This window comes from Sus scrofa, chromosome 2 (assembly GCF_054392235.1).
Source record: "Sus scrofa isolate SSC_HxYL_T2T_F1_AM1 chromosome 2, Sscrofa_HxYL_maternal_Yorkshire_Landrace_v2.0, whole genome shotgun sequence".
NCBI classification, from domain to species: domain Eukaryota; kingdom Metazoa; phylum Chordata; class Mammalia; order Artiodactyla; family Suidae; genus Sus; species Sus scrofa.
The window spans coordinates 18,262,186-18,278,930 of NC_139384.1; the positions used below are offsets into that span (position 1 = coordinate 18,262,186).

The following is a 16,745-nucleotide window of genomic DNA, read 5'->3' on the forward strand; positions in this document are numbered from 1 at the left end:
AGGAAAAAAAACAGTTTCGGCGTTCAGGAGCTCTCAGTTTAGTTGGGAGAGGTAGATAGAGCCATATTGTTACAAAAGGTGATAAATAGTATAATGAAGTTGGAAATTTAATACTATTTTGAGTCCTGATGAAACTGATTAGATAACCTGGAAGAGTATGGGGAGGGAATCTTTGCAGACATAGCAACAAGGGTTGATCTGTATGCCATGTGTCTTTAGCAATTTTTGATGTTTAGTTAGTGCTAAATTCAGCAAAAGTAACTTGAGAATAGCCCTATATTCAGTTACAAGAGATTTAGGACTGCTAGATTCAGCATTCTCAGGGATCATCAAATACTATTCAAAAGATAGATGTGAAAAAAACTATTGTTTTTCCTTTAAAGAAAAGTGGCATTTTATTTAGGATTGAATATTAGAACATGGAACATTTGAACATGATGACATGATTTCTAGATTAAGCAAATACTAACAAATTTTTTTTTTTTGGTTCTTTGGGGGTTTTTTGTTTGTTTGTTTGTTTGTTTGTTTTTACGGCTGCTACAGCAGCATACTGAAGTTCCTGGGCCTGGGATTGAATCAAGCCGCACCTGCAGCAACTTCAATCCTTTAACCCACTGCATCAGGCCTCGAAGCAAACCCACGCCTCTGCATAGACCAGAGCCACTGCAGTTGGATTCTAAACCCTCTGTACCACAGCAGGAACTCCTAACAAAAGTTAAACATGTTAAATAACTGTTTGGGATAAATGTTAGAGAATAAGATTTTGAAGGGGTAGTAGGAGAAGGACTTCAGTTCATTCTGAGTGGAAACATTTATAGTGCAGGAGTTCCCCTAGGTTCTTGGCAGTGGCAGGGGTAGGGATGAAGGTATTAAAGTAGGAGAGTTACATTTGATGTGATAGGTTTGGAGGAATTTTGTGGACATTATAAGTGGTTGCTGTGAGTAAGGGAATTAACTGGTAAAATCTTAGAGATACAGGAGTAAATTGGGTAACTCGAGAAACAAAAAAACGCTAGAATGATGGCATTATTGTTTTTGTTTATATAACAAATTATTTGTGAACGTATAAGAGACAAAGCTTTGTTTTTGATTTGGGGGCCTCAAGAGCACTGGGATTATGCATGAGATGGCAGCATCCAAAGGCCAACATTCTAGTCAGTTCTTAGGCCTTGGAAATCAGGTGCTTCTTTTCTAGCATCTATTGAGAGAAAACTTCTTACCCATCATTGTGTAAATTAGAATCCTAAATCTTATCCGTAAGCAGTAGTCTTTTGTGATTTTTATGGACATTCTTAAAGTTTTATTAACTGTTTGAAAACCTGCTTTAGGAACTTTACCTCTTAAGTTCTACTGAGAATTTTCTCTAGCTAGACAAGGGGTAGCATACTCACTTCCTTAGTGAAAACCCAGGATGTCTTAACCAGAATGGTCACTTTGTTTGGCATCTGATGGCATTGAGGGAGGATCAGAGAACTATGGTAAATTAAATGGAAGTAGTGAAAGGAAGTAGAATTATTCCCCCTACTTTTTCAGGAAGTAGTTGAGACCTTTAAAGAAAAGAAGACTCTCTCTGAGAAGCAACATGAATACAAAATAGAAGTTTTATTTTATTTTACACAGCTCAAAGAAAATGAACGGCACCCTGGACCACCCAGACCAACCAGATCTTGATGCTATCAAGATGTTTGTGGGCCAGGTTCCAAGGACCTGGTCTGAGAAGGACTTGAGGGAACTCTTTGAACAGTATGGTGCTGTGTATGAAATCAACGTCCTAAGGGATAGGAGCCAAAACCCTCCTCAGAGCAAAGGTAAGGGCTTTGAATTTTGTATGTGTTTTCAGTTGTGTGCATGCTCTCTGTCATTGCCTGAATGCTCTGGTGGTTATATAGGGGGGAAAACCCTGTGCTCTTAATGTAGCTTATTTCCCAGCCCAAACACACTTAAGTTTAAACATGACATCATGAGGATAATTTGTAAATTGGGTCTTGGGCAGTCTTTCTCCAGATCTCTAAATTCAGGAGATAGGCTTATATGTATGTCTCATTTGGCCTTGGGAATGCAGTGACAAAAAGGTGAAGTAAATCAACCATGTAAGGTTTTCTTCAGTGTTTTGGCTAGGTTATGTGCAAAGAGGAAGACTCTCCCAGGTACCTGGGTTTCTGTTAGCGTTACAGAGGCTTTCCGGGATGGCTTAGCAGCTAAGAAGGACTTGTTGGTAGGTGACCTGTTTGTTGTAGGCTACAAAATGAATGGGAGACAAGCAAGGTGTTTCTAGAAATACCCAGCAGAGTAGATGTTTAATGGAACTGATAGTTGATAAGGCGTTTGCTTTGCCCCTGTGTACAGACATCCAAAATGACCCATTTCAGAGTAATTTTCTTGGAAAGCTGGTCGAAGTGTAGATGTGCGCAAGCATGATTGTCATGTTTGAAACCAAGTTAATAGCAGAGGATCTAGAAGCTGAAGAGTTATTTTCTCTGTGACATAGTTAACCAAATACATGAAGTGTTATAGTTTCTGGGAATGAATGACAATGTAACATAGTGATTTAAAAATCTTAATTACAGAGTGATTTTGAAAGGAACCTATATTGTATTTTGTGGCACTGTGGGCCCAAGATTTATAAGACATACTACCCCCCTACTATCCCCAGTAAAGATACAGAGCACAAGGTCTCCTCAGTCAAGTGCCCTATGCTGTTAGACATGTAATTTTATTTGATGAGAACCAAGAAGAATCCAAAAAAAGTTATTATGAGGTTCTTATTCTTAAGTCTTTTTTTTTTTTTTTTTTTTTTTTTTTTTGTAGTCTTTTTGTCTTTTTAGGGCTGCTTCTGCGCATATGGAGCTTTCCAAGCTAGGGGTTGAATAGGAGTTACATTTGCCGGCCTATGCCACAGCCACAGCAATGCAGGATCCGAGCCGCATCTGCAACCTACACCACAGCTCACGGCAGTGCCAGATCCTTAACCCACTGGGCGAGGCCAGGGATCGAACCCGAAACCTCATGGTTCCTAGTTGGATGTGTTTCCACTGCGCCGCCATGACAGGAACTCCTTAAGTCATTTTGTAACTTAATAAATTATAATTATGTTTGAGACATCTAGTAGAAATTGGCCACAAGGTAAAGCTTGTTCTGAGAAAGAAAGATTTCCTAGTAGACTCCAGGCTGCAAGAGTACAGGGCCTCTGCCTATCTGGTTTGTAGCAGAGTTCTCTTGCCCAGGACGCTACCTAGGGTGGATTGGATGGCAGTGGTGGTGGTTTGATTTCCTGAAATGTTGTTTATTGCAGGGTGCTGTTTTGTTACATTTTACACCCGAAAAGCTGCATTAGAAGCTCAGAATGCTCTTCACAACATGAAAGTCCTCCCAGGGGTAAGAAGGTTCCTATTAGCAAGTGGAACTGTGGTGGTTTTGACACATGAAACATACATTTCAGACACACTGAAAACCATTTTGGGGAAAGGGTGACTACCACAGGAATTGATGCAAAGGACAGCGTAAAGGAAATGTTTCAAAGATAGGCTGAAAGTAATTCTCTCTCAGCCAAGGGAGTTTTGACCTTTTTTTTTTTTTTCCCTCTTTTTGCTTTTTACAGCTGCACCTGTGGCATATGGAAGTTCCACGTGTGGCAGATGAAAGTTCCCACACCAGAGGTCGAATCAGAGCTGCAGCTACACCACAGCCACAGCAACACTGGATCCAAGCTGCATTTGCAGCCTACACTCTGGCTTGCAGCAACACCAGATTCTTAACCCATTGAGTCAGACAAGGATGAAACCCGCATCCTCATGGGAAAAATGTCAGGTCTTTAACCTTCTGAGCCACAATGGGAAGTCCAAGTTTTGACCTTTTTTTTTTTTTTTTTTTTTTGGCTTTTTAGGGCCACATCTGCGGAACGTGGAAGTTCCCTGGCTAGGGGTAGAATCGGAGGTACAATTTCTGGCCTCCACTAGAGCCACAGCAACAGCAGACCTGAGCTGCACCTGTGAACCTACACCACTGCTTATAGCAGCACTGGATCCCTGACCTACTGAGCAGGCCCAGGGATTGAATCCAAGTCCTTATGGATACTAGTCGGGCCCGTTACTGCTGAGCCACAATAGGAACTTACAAATTTTGACTCCTTGATTCACATTCTGTTTTGATATCTTTGTTAGGGGGAGTTAACAACACAGGCATTGAGTTCAAAGACTATTCTTAAGGCTCTAGTTTTGGTATTTCCTTTAGAAGCTTCATTTATGTTTCTGAATGCCTTCAGTGTGTATAGTGATTATATTGATGTGTTTTCTTTTTCAGATGCATCATCCTATACAGATGAAACCTGCTGACAGTGAGAAGAACAATGGTAAGCAGACATTTAAAGCCCTCCCCTTATAAGGTTTCTTCTTCGGTTATTTGCTGTTGTCATGGCATTTGGATTGTATTGTGCTCTAGTTAATCTTTTGTTGTTGAAATTGAGGTATATATAATTGACATATAATTTGTTAGTTTCAGATATACACTTAATGATTTGATATTTGTCTATTTTGTGAAATGACACTACAGTAAGTCTAGTTAACATCCAGCACCATTGTTATTAAAAGTATATTTTTCTTGTTATGAGAACTTTTAAGATGTACTTTCTTAACTTTCAAACACGCAATACAGTATTAACTGTAATCACCATACTGTACTTTACATCCCTGCAGCTTACTTATTTTAAAATTGAAAATGGGAGTTCCCCTCATGGCTCAACAGAAGTGAATCTGACTAGTATCCGTGAGAATGCAGGTTTGATCCCTGGCCTTGCTTAGTGGGTTAAGGATCCACTGTTGCCATGAGCTGTGGTGTAGGTCACAGACGTAGCTCAGATCCCCCATTGTTGTGGCAGAGGCCAGCAGCTACAGCTCCAATTCGACCCCTAGCCTAGGAACCTCCATATACCGTGAGTGCAGCCCTAAAAAGACCAAAAAAAAAAAAAAAAAAGAAGAGTTGACAGGGAAACATTACAAAAACATTTTAGAGTGAACTGGAATGCCTTTGATCAGTAGTATACCTTCTTATGAACAGGGTGAGGAGGGGAACTGAACAAGTTAAGAAGAAAAACTTAGTTTTTCAGAGAATAATCAAAAAATGAAAGTGGACAGTTACATTCTTGTCATATCAATAAAGTGTGAAAACTTGCCCTTCTTTGGTACAATAGTATTGCTAATAAGAGCTAACTTTGGAGTTCCCATCGTGGCTCAGAGGTTAACGAATCCAACTAGGAACCATGAGGTTGCGGTTCGATCCCTGCCCTTGCTCAGTGGGTTAAGGATCTGGCGTTGCCGTGAGCTGTGGTATAGGTCGCAGACACGGCTTGGATCCCGTGTTGCTGTGGCTCTGGCGTAGGCTGGCGGCTACAGCTTCGATTAAAACCCCTAGCCTGGGAACCTCCATCTGCCGTGGGAGCGGCCCAAGAAATGGCAAAAAGACAAAAAAAAAAAAAAAGAAAAAAGCTGACTTTGTTAAGTGCTAGGCAAGATGCTGAGTACTTCTTTTTTTTTTTTTTTTTTTTTTTTTTGGTCTTTTGTCCTTTTAGGGCCACACCTGTGGCATATGGAGGTTCCCAGGCTAGTGGTCTAATCGGAGCTGTAGCCGCTGGCCTTCACCAAAGCCATAGCAGTGCAGGATCTGAGCCACGTCTGCGAACTACCCCAGCTCACGGCAACGCCAGATCCTTAACCCACTGAGCGAGGTCAGGGATCAAACCCTTAACCTCATGGTTCCTAGTTGGATTTGTTAACCACTGAGCCACGACGGAAACTCCCATGCTGAGTACTTTGCATTTAATACCTTACAGCTACTTTTGAAGTAACCTCAACTAAATCACACGAGGAAATAGACACAGAATGGTTAAGTAACTTTCACAAGTTCACAAAGCTACTGTTTTTCATCTCAGTACTTCCAGTTACAATTTTAAGATACCATCGATTATAAGAGGAGGTGCTAAATTAATGAAAAAAAAATGTATCTTAAAATTTGTGAGACATGGTATAAAGGCACAGAGCTCTTTGCTACACTACCTCTTGTAGTATTAATGTTCAAGCCTTTTGTGTTTTATTCTCTTAGCAGTGGAAGACAGGAAGCTGTTTATTGGTATGATTTCCAAGAAGTGCACTGAAAATGACATCCGAGTCATGTTCTCTTCATTTGGGCAGATTGAAGAATGCCGGATATTGAGAGGACCTGATGGCCTGAGCCGAGGTGGGTACATTTTTTAGGCTTTAAAAAAGTACTCATCTTAAGTTTGGAGTCTCCTTTTAATTGCACCAGTGGAAACTGGTGACTCTAGCCACGGTGGCCCTGTCATGGATGGAGAGGGTTGGCTTGGTTTGTATATCTAGCTCCCATAATGACTCCTCCTGTCAATTGATTGCTTTTGTATTCTCCCAGTCCCCCCGAGGCGTCTACATTCTGCATTTAATTTCAGGTATTAAAATTCTGTTTTGTCTTTGGGGAGGGTCTTCATGCAAAGTGGAAACACTTTTTACACAAGAGAAACTAGAGAATATGATTCCTCCTTTATCCCTTAAGCACTTTCTCTCTTCTTTGTGCTTCCCTGGTTTTTCATTAAAGCATATATACCCTCTTGTAGCATATCTGTTTTCTTTATTAGATCATGAACTTCTGTCTTTTGTCTTTTTTTTGTTTTGTTTTGTTGTTGTTGCTATTTCTTGGGCCGCTCCCGCGGCACATGGAGGTTCCCAGGCTTGGGGTTGAATCGGAGCTGTAGCCACCGGCCTACGCCTGCAACGCAGGATCCGAGCCGCGTCTGCAACCTACACCACAGCTCACGGCAACGCCGGATCGTTAACCCACTGAGCAAGGGCAGGGACCGAACCCGCAACCTCATGGTTCCTAGTCGGATTCGTTAACCACTGCGCCACGACGGGAACTCCGATCATGAACTTCTGAAGGCAAGAACTGTGTCTGAATTGCTAGCATGGTGCTTGGGCACATAGTAGGTACTCAGTAAATGTCAGATAAATAATTAAACAAATGAATGGATGAGTTATTGACTCTTCTTCTCCCCCTTCCCCCTTTTATTGACTTTTCTTTTGCCAGGGTGTGCATTTGTGACTTTTACAACAAGAGCCATGGCACAGACGGCTATCAAGGCAATGCACCAAGCACAGACCATGGAGGTAAGGGGCAGTTGAATGAAAGGGGGAAAGTGCTAGGACAGTTGGCCATCAAAGGCCAGAGCATGTGCATTTGATTGTTCCCAAAAGTTAAGCAGGCCAAGCGTATTAAATTTTAAAAATTAGCATATTGTAGAATTTCCTGGTGGCCTAGCGATTAGGGATGAGCATTATCACTGCTGTGGCTTGGGTTCATTCTCTGGCCTAAGGACTTCGGCATTTCATGGGTACAGCCAGAAAATAAATACGTTTTTTAAAATAGTATTAGCATAGTGAAGCTAGTTACCTTTTTAAATTTTCTTTTGCCACTTGTGTCTATCAGGAAGGTGATCTTTTGGCAGTGAATGAAATTAGAATTTAGTCTGTGTGTCACTAGAAAGGAGGATTTTCTCTTCACCCAGAAGGAGGAGTTTGACCCTTTGGTTTTGGTGTTTTCATAGGGTTGCTCATCCCCCATGGTGGTAAAATTTGCTGATACCCAGAAGGACAAAGAACAGAAGAGAATGGCCCAGCAGCTCCAGCAGCAGATGCAGCAAATCAGTGCAGCGTCTGTGTGGGGGAACCTTGCTGGTCTAAATACTCTTGGACCCCAGTATTTAGCAGTGAGTCTTTGTGGTTTGCTTTCTGCAGACTGTGCAAGCTCCCAGCTGTTTCTTCTTCTGCTGTCCCTAGCTAACAAATGACATTCACAACTTTTAGCATATCAAAATCTTACACAGAAATTCAGGCAGGGCAATATTCTTTGTCATATTAGGTCTCTGTCTCTCTTTTCCTCTTTGTCTCTGGTCACACATCTTTGTCTTGAGCTTCTGTTATAATTAAAGTGAAATCCTGATGTACTAATAATAATATTTAGAGGAGTTCCCAATGTGGCTTAGTGGGTTAAGAACCCAACATAGTGTCTGTGAGCATGTGGGTTCGATCCCTGGTTTGGCTTAGTGGGTTAAGGATCCGGCATTGCCACAAACTGCAGCATATGTCATAGATGTGGCTTGGATCCATTGTCGCAGTAGCTGTGGCATAGGCCAGCAGCTGCGGCTCCAATTCGACCCCTAAACTGGGAACTTCCTTATGCCCCAAGTGTGGTTGCAAAATGAAGGAAAAAAATTAAAGGAATAAAAAAGATTAACATCTCATGTATCTCTGCCCTCAAGAAAAAAATTTGAGGGAGTATTAATTTTATCAAATATCTTATTTCATATCTTTTTCTAGGTATAAAGGGGATCATTAAAATTCTCATTTAGGAGTTCCCATTGTGGCTCAGTGGTAATGAACCCGACTAGTATCCATGAGGTCTCGGGTTCTATCCCTGACCTCACTTAGTGGGTTAAGGATCTGGCATGTCATGGGCTGTGGTGTAGGTCACAGGTGCAGCTTGGATCTGGTGTTGCTATGGCTGTGGCCTAGGCTGGCAGCTGCAACTCCCAATTCTTGCCCTAGCCTGGGAATGTCCATATGCTGCAGGTGTGGCCCTAAAAAATAAAATAAAATCCTCATTGAGTCTTCTCTGAAGAGTATGATAAATGTTTTTGCTGACTGAGAGATCAAGAGATTAACATGGCTATTATTAAATGAATATTGGGAGTTCCTGTAGTGGCGCAGCGATAACAAGTCCGACTAGGAACCATGAGGTTTGCAGGTTCAATCCCTGGCTTCACTCAGTGGGTTGAGAATCCAGCTTTGCCATGAGCTGTGGTGTAGGTTGCAGGTGTTGCTTGGATCTGGTGTTGCTGTAGTTGTGGTGTAAGCTGGTGGCTGCAACTCCAATTCGACCCCTAGCCTGGGAACCTCCAAATGCCGCTAGTGCAGCCCTAAAAAAAGAAAAGATTAAAAAATATATATGTTCACATAGGAGTTCACATAGTCATTTACTCCTCTTCCTCTCTTTTTTTCTCTCCCTGCTTTTTTAGGACTGCACTCATGGAATATGGAAGTTCCCAGTCTAGGGGTCAGATCAGAGCTACAGCTGCTGGCCAGCACCACAGCAACAGCAGTGCCAGATCCAAGCTGCATCTGTGACCTACACCACAGCTCACGGCAATGCTGGATCCTTAACCCACTGAGCAAAGCCGGAGATTGGACTCTCGTCCTCATGGATACTAGTGGGATTTGTTTCTGCTGATCCACAGTGGGAACTCCGAATCCTCATCCTTTTTAAAATACTGTTTTATATGGAAACAGAAGAAAGGCATTGATTTCTATCCGCCAGTACTGGGTTTTGGTTAATATGATGCCCTTTGGTCTCCACGTCTATAAAATGTTAGAAGAAATCCCAGTTTATCCTCAGCAGTATTTCAAAAAGTTGTTATATTTCTACGGATTAAATTGCACCTCAGTGCTAGAATCTTGCTTACAAGTTGAGGAAATTTAGATTTTAGTCTGCTAAAAGGATAATGCTTTGAAAATTATCTCCACAATGTCCACTTGCTTCTGTTAGAGAGTTTTTGGAGCCTTCTTTTAGGGAAGACTCCCCCTTTTGTTGTAACTGCCACATCCAGCCAGACGCAAGATGGTATACGTTGAGAGCCGTGGTCTCTCTGTTTCAATTAGACACCGTCTCAGCCCTAAGAGCTGTTAGCATTTAGGAAGGAAATGAAGTGCCAGGTACAGTACGCACAGTCCACCAGTTGGAACTGAACACATTGCCCAAGGTATTTAAGAAGACAAAAATGAAGACGTGAGTGCGAATGGACTGTGTAAGTGATAGTACATCATCATTAATTAGAAGGTTCTTTCCGGAAGATGTAAACTCGAAACTAGAGCAGTAGTTCATAAACTTTGAGCAGTTGTGGACCCCTTTGAGAAGGTGGTAAAACTTCTGTGTATGTGCATTTTTTCATTCTATTTCTGGAGGCTTGTAGACGTCCTGATATGCATACAGACTAGAGAGATTCATGATGACAGAGGAACCAGGTCATATGTTTATAGGAATGGATAACAGATTAAATAAAGGATCTAGGAACAAGAATACCAGCTGCATATAAGGAACAGTGATTGAATGGAACAAAAGGTTTTAGCAAATTAGTTAGATGGCGCTTGTGATTGGCTTATGTACAGAGTAAAGTCATGGAGATCCATAAGCTCATGGACAGGTTCTCTTGTTTTGTTATGGAACAACCATTGAAATAGAATGTATGCCGAATGGATATGGATTGATCCACCAATCATTTGATCATCTGCAACAGTGAGATAAATGGGGCTAGGTGAACTTGTATTCCAATCATGGTAAGATTGATTTAGTCACAAATTTATTGTGACCGGTAAAGAATGACTCCAAGAAATACCCTGAAACAGTCAGGTTTAATATTTTAAATATTATAATATTAAATAGTTGTGTGTATATCACAACACGACAGTGGGAGAAAAAAATCATGTGTACATGTATGTGTAACTTGGTCCCCATGCTGTACAGTGGGGGAAAGAAAAAAGAAAGTTGTGTGAAGTAGAAAAATTAGGTCTCCATAAGAAAACCTACAAAATAAGATGTATGGACCTAAGCAAGGAGAATTTGGGAGAATTTAGGAACTAGAAATGCATATGCAGACACTCATCACAGTGGACTGCATGGCTGCTTGAATGGAGCTTAGTTCTCTGCTCTGCCTCTGTCCTCTGCTGTGCTGCATTCTGTTACCAGGGACTCAAGCCTGGCTTAGTACTCAGTGAACATAACTGTCTTCTGGGCCAGAACTTTAGCTTTATTGTGTTGTCCTGTGCAGTCATAAGCCTCATGTTTATATTGTGTTGGCTTGGGTTCTTGTCTTCAATTTTCTTCTCTCTGGGGGCCTCTGCACTCTCGCTTTGCTGTGCTGTAGAGTTATCCCAGATGCAGAACCAGCCCTCACTCTCACTCTTGTTCTGTTTTTTGGTGTAATGTCTAGCTTTATTTGCAGCTCCTTCAGCAGACTGCCTCCTCTGGGAACCTCAACACCCTGAGCAGCCTCCACCCAATGGGAGGTGAGTGTTTCACTGCTACAGAGGAGCAGCAGCAGCCTGGCCAGCAGACCCAGCTAACAGCATTCTCAGAGTTCTGTACCGTTTGTGCAAGAAAAAAAAATTTTTTTCTACTCTTTACATAAACTTGACATAAGACTATCTGAGGATTCAACTACCTTGTGTCTAGAAGGTGGCTTTTTTGGTTGTTGATGCCAGATTGCTCTCAGGTTGTCTGCTGCCCCCCACCCATTTAAGTTTCTGTTAAGGAGGTGGAAGGTGGAGGAGCAGAGCTCTTTGGACCTGCAGCCATTTTGATCAAGAGAAAGTTACAGCAGCCCTGACATTTCCATAATAAAGTGACTTCTTCAGTGACTCTCTGAGGAAGAGACTAAGACAGCTTCTTTGCATATGGCTTACCCTGAAGGTGCTAGAACCCAGTTAGTTTATTGTCTTACACATATTATTTCTTAGGTGAATTACCATTTGTTGGTATTAATATGCATGAAAACCTTAATTGATGAAACACCTGAGTTTATAACAAAAGGAGGCTCCATGGACAAGCCTGAGGCAGGGGCTGTCAGAAAAGTTGAGGGGGTAGGGCGGGGGCCCATTTCAGAGCTTCCTGCCTCTGCCACTTACAGCGGGAGAAGGGTAGCAAGTGTTTGTGAGGAAGGGCCAGCCTGAGGCGAACTGCATTGTGCCCCTTTGAAAAAGTTTGGTGGTGGTTTCGTTCATTTTATCCCAGGAACTCAGAGTTTGCTGTGTTTCTGGCAAATTGTCAGATTATAAATCTGTGTTGTAGCCTTTTCCTTCTCATTAATTTTCCACCCCCACCATCCGCCCTTTCATTATCTAGTAAATGGATGTCAGAGTAGTTCCCATTTCTTGTTCTCCTTATACCTGTGTTGCCTAGATTCTGCTTGGAAGTCTTTTCCTTTTCTCTCTTCTCCTGGTGATTAATCTGCTATTCAAGGGGTGTTTTTTTTTGTTTGTTTGTTTGTTTTTTTCCCCTTTATTCTTTTTCCTATTGCTGTTTTCACATGTATTCCCCTGTTTTTCCTCCGTGGCTTTCTGGATCTCTACTACATTTTCTGCTTGTTCACCTCCACTTGCAGAGAACAAATCCCCTATAAAGTATGAGTGATGGGCTCAGATGTAGACTCGGTCTCTGCCAAAGGGTTGGATATTGTTTTTCTCTTAGATACCTGGCCCCACGGTGGACCGCAGAATCCAGCCCTCTTACCTGATTTCCCAGTTGTCCATCCCTTTATTAATGCTCACTTGGGCTGGCACACTATTGGATTAGGTGTCTCTTATCTGAGGAAATGTTGTCAAGTTTAATAATGAGTTGAGTGATATCTGACTCTTTTTAGAGCCCTGTAGGGTTGCCTGTAAGGCTTATCAGAACAGTTCCTCTTTGGGGCCAGCCTTTTGCCAGAGTGCACTGTCATTGCTGGAGTGGATGTGAGTCATCCCTATCTGCTGGCTGATCTCTTGTTTTGGATGTTTCAGGGTTAAATGCAATGCAGTTACAGAATTTGGCTGCACTAGCTGCAGCAGCTAGTGCAGCTCAGAACACACCAAGTGGTACCAATGCTCTCACTACATCCAGCAGTCCCCTCAGCGTACTCACCAGTTCAGGTAAGCATGTAGGGCCAATGTTCCCTTGTTTGCCTTGGGCAGAATCCCAAGAGAGGGGTATATCATTCTGGACAGTTGCTAACACCCATTTCTAAAGGGGTCAGATCATGAACCATAAAATGTCAGGAGTTCCCGTTGTGGCTCAATGGGTTAGGGACCTAACAGTCTCTGTGAGGATTTGGGTTCGATCCCTGGCCTCACTCACTGTCTTTCGAATCTGGCATTGCCACAAGCTGTGGTGTGGGTGGTGGATGCAGCTTGGATCCAGCATTGCTCTGGCTGTGGTATAGGCCTTAGTCACAGCTCTGGTTCATTCAACCCCTCGCCTGGGAGCTTCGAAGCATGGCCCTAAGAAATAAAATTTTCTTTCAAATGTCATCTTCTGACTTAGAAATTTCATCATTTTAAGTTTGCTGTAATCATCCCTTGCCTCTCTGTCCTACAGGGACAGTTGTCAAAATCAGTAACTGGAGTTCCCGTCGTGGCGCAGTGGTTAACGAACCCGACTAGGAACCATGAGGTTGCGGGTCCCATCCCTGCCCTTGCTCAGTGGGTTAATGATCCGGCGTTGCCGTGAGCTGTGGTGTAGGTTGCAGACTCGGCTCGGATCCTGTGTTGCTGTGGCTCTGGCATAGGCCAGCGGCCACAGTTCTGATTCAACCCCTAGCCTGAGAACCTCCATATGCTGCGGGAGCGGCCCAAGAAATAGCGAAAAGACAAAAAAAAAAAAAAAAAAAAAATCAGTAACTGAACACCTCTTTACAAAGCAAATACTTGAATGTGATATCATGCTTGTATTTTGCTTCCTGTCGATATGAGAAGGCAAGTATTGGTTTGTGTTTAACTCATGGATTTCTGATAGCAGGGTCCTCACCAAGCTCCAGCAGCAGCAGCTCTGTCAACCCCATTGCCTCCCTTGGAGCCCTGCAGACATTAGCTGGAGCAACAGCAGGCCTCAACGTCAGCTCTTTGGCAGGTGAGGGCCAGTCCCTGGATGTCATCAAGCTACTTTTTGTGCAGGTAGCACATTTTAAACAACCCAAGTAGGGGCACTGTTAGAATGATTGGAGTGAAATCGACTCTTAATAAAAAAAATTTTTAAATGAGAAAAAAAAAGAATGATTGGGGTGGCCAAGTGAAGTTATGGGATTTTGAGACAGACCTGAGTTAAATCCTATCTATCTCTGCCCCTTAACTAGCTGTAACTTAAGACTCCCTTCTAAAATCATTTCCTCATCAGTGGAGTAAGAGTAGAATACTTTGAGGGTTATTAAGAAATTAGGTGAGGAGTTCCCATCGTGGCTCAGTGGAAATGAATCTGACTAGTATCCATGAGGATGCAGTGGATTAAAGATCCGGCGTTGCAATGAGCTGTGGTGTAAGTCACAGATGTGACTCAGATCTGGTGGTGTTGTGGCTGTGGCGTGGGCCAGTGGCTACAGCTCCAATTCGACCCCTGGCCTGAGAACCTCCATATGCCTTGGGTGTGGCCCTAAAAAGACAAAGAAAAAAGGAAATTAGGTGAGACCCTAGGTAAAGTGCTGACCACATTATTTAGTACAGTGTCTGGCATTTAGTAGATACCCAATAAATGTTAGCTGTGATTTTGATGGTCGGATTTGCCCACATCTTGTCATAGACCCCATGCACTCCTTTTATTCCCCACTCTGGGACTTATTTTCCACATTCCAGCTCTTTGTGAGAAAATACGACAAAGCCGAAGAGAAAATTGGGCAAGTCCTGTGTAATAGTATCACTTCTTGCGCAGGTTGGAAGAAGATAATGGCTGTGGCATTGAAATGCCCACACTAGCCACAAGGCCTGGTGGGTGTCCTGAAATCTGACCACTCAGTTGGATATTCCTCCTCAGGGAGAAGCTAAGAAGGAGATGGAAGGGAGGACTTTGGCATCAGTTGAGTCTTTCCAATCTGTTAACCGTATTTTCCCCCCACCCTGCACCCCAAGGGATGGCCGCTTTAAATGGTGGCCTGGGCAGCAGTGGCCTTTCCAATGGCACTGGGAGCACCATGGAGGCTCTCACACAGGCCTACTCGGGGATCCAGCAATACGCTGCAGCGGCGCTCCCAACTCTGTACAACCAGAACCTGTTGACGCAGCAGAGCATTGGTGCTGCTGGAAGCCAGAAGGAAGGTGAGTGCCAAGGGAAACTGCAGCCAGGGGCAGGGAGGTTGCTCCATCTGCACCAGCACCGAAAGGCAGGGCAAAGGCCAGGAGAGCCATTTAGGTGGTCGGGTCAACACTTCTTTTTGTCAGTGTCAAGGGTAGATTGAGAAACTGTGTTTTCAGTTTTTGGAATGTTTTCTGGATGTGACTCAAATCAGAACCTCTGTACACTCTCCTGGGTTGGGGCTGCAGTTTTTAGATAAGAAACATACTGACCTTATAGTGTCTGGCACCATTTGGCAATCTCTTTTTGTTGGGAAGTTTCTCTGAGGGTTGTAAATCTGTCAGAGGATATCTTCTGTCTAAGTGTCCCTTTTAGCTCTGTCATTTGTCATTTTCCTCTCTTTCTGATCTCCTTTTTTCCTAATTGAGGACAAACTGAAGGATGATGAGACAGAGTAACAGCCCGTGGGTTGATGGAATGGGAAGTATGAGCTTTGACATAAATGGAGGAGAGGCTTTCTAGGCAGAAAAGGCCTAAAAGTGGTTTGTATGAATAGAAAGTCCTGCTGACATCTCTGTGCTCATAATTGCTTGGGTTTTCATAACCAGGAGCTAGCAGGATTTAAGCACTAATGTAGGAAAAAGGCAAGTATCTTCTCTTGCTTTAGCGGCAGGGAGTCTTATGCAGTATCTCTTCACCTGCTCTGAATTGGGCACTTATGTGCCCTAGGATGTGGTTGTAAAGAAACTGATTAAACTGTGGAGACAGACAGTAAACAAAAGCCTGAGGCATCCCAAATGATTCTCTAAAGAGTGATGAACAGGAAAGAGGGATAGAGAGTGCCAGGAAGATAGTATTTTACATAGAGAAGGAGGTCTCTCTGAGTTGATGTTGTAATAGAGACCTTAAGGAAGGGAGCCATGGGCATATCTAGAGGAAGAAGATTGATGAGCGCAGAGGAATAGCAAGTGCAGATGCCCTGAGGCAGCAGTGTTCCATACGTGTTTAACAGCAGCAGGAAGGCCAGGGTGCTGGAGACTGGCTGGACCAAATTGTAATAAAGCTCTTCTTTGGTTAAGAAATTGTTGAGTGTAAGTGATTGAAGAAAAGAACAATAGTATTTCAGCATAGTGTTAATCACAGGCACATTTTTAAAACAATTTTTATTGAGGCTCAGTTTACATATGGTAAAGTTCACCATTTGGGGGATCTCTCTGAACTCTGATGAACACGCACGGTCATGCAACCACCACCCTAGATGTAGACGACTTTTGTCACCCCTAGAAATTCCCTCATGTCCCTCTCTAGTCACTCCCTGCTCGCACCTGCCTCTGGCAACTACCAGTCTCTTTGCTGTCCCTATAGGTACAATTTTGAAACCTGTTTTATTTGTAATCTCTTTCTACCTCCTTTTCTCTTGTTCCTCTACGAGCCTCCAGTCTCTGGTTTTATTGCTGTTTGTGCAAATCTGCCTACTTTATTGTCACAGCACACCATTTCCCCCACACGGTCGAATTCTAACCTCCAGCAAAGAGACAGAGCATGAGAATGAACAGGAAAGAGGGACGGAACCTTCAGTTCATTGCGGTGTATGTGGAGACTCTTTTTAGTTCTTCAGCTGCATTTCTGTCTATGGGAATGCTAGGAGTTTTAACACAGGTGGATTGAGAGACAGTGCAGGGGGATGAGTGTGCTTGACACTGATACCTTTTCAATCACTGGGAATTTTGAAGGTCCCGAAGGAGCCAACCTGTTCATCTACCACCTGCCCCAGGAGTTTGGAGACCAGGATCTGCTGCAGATGTTTATGCCCTTTGGGAATGTCGTGTCTGCCAAGGTTTTTATAGACAAGCAGACAAACCTGAGCAAGTGTTTTG

General features: G+C 43.0%; 1 protein-coding gene across 50 annotated transcripts in view; it reads left to right on the forward strand.

The window, feature by feature from the left end:
* Positions 1-16,745, forward strand: part of CELF1 (CUGBP Elav-like family member 1) — an 87,878-nt gene that overhangs the window by 63,901 nt on the left and 7,232 nt on the right. For 7 of the 50 annotated variants that reach the window (XM_021083088.2, XM_021083112.2, XM_021083111.2 and 4 more), the window contains 11 exons: positions 1,621-1,808; positions 3,293-3,375; positions 4,300-4,348; positions 6,094-6,228; positions 7,090-7,169; positions 7,607-7,768; positions 11,045-11,120; positions 12,612-12,740; positions 13,606-13,716; positions 14,706-14,891; positions 16,602-16,745. In XM_021083088.2, coding sequence (XP_020938747.1) covers positions 1,621-1,808; positions 3,293-3,375; positions 4,300-4,348; positions 6,094-6,228; positions 7,090-7,169; positions 7,607-7,768; positions 11,045-11,120; positions 12,612-12,740; positions 13,606-13,716; positions 14,706-14,891; positions 16,602-16,745 — 1,343 coding nt within the window. Of the gene's footprint in view, positions 1-1,620; positions 1,809-3,292; positions 3,376-4,299; positions 4,349-6,093; positions 6,229-7,089; positions 7,170-7,606; positions 7,769-11,044; positions 11,121-12,611; positions 12,741-13,602; positions 13,717-14,705; positions 14,892-16,601 lie in introns of all 50 variants that reach the window. The other 43 variants (XM_021083099.2, XM_085011173.1, XM_085011171.1 and 40 more) reach the window with 7 other exon arrangements.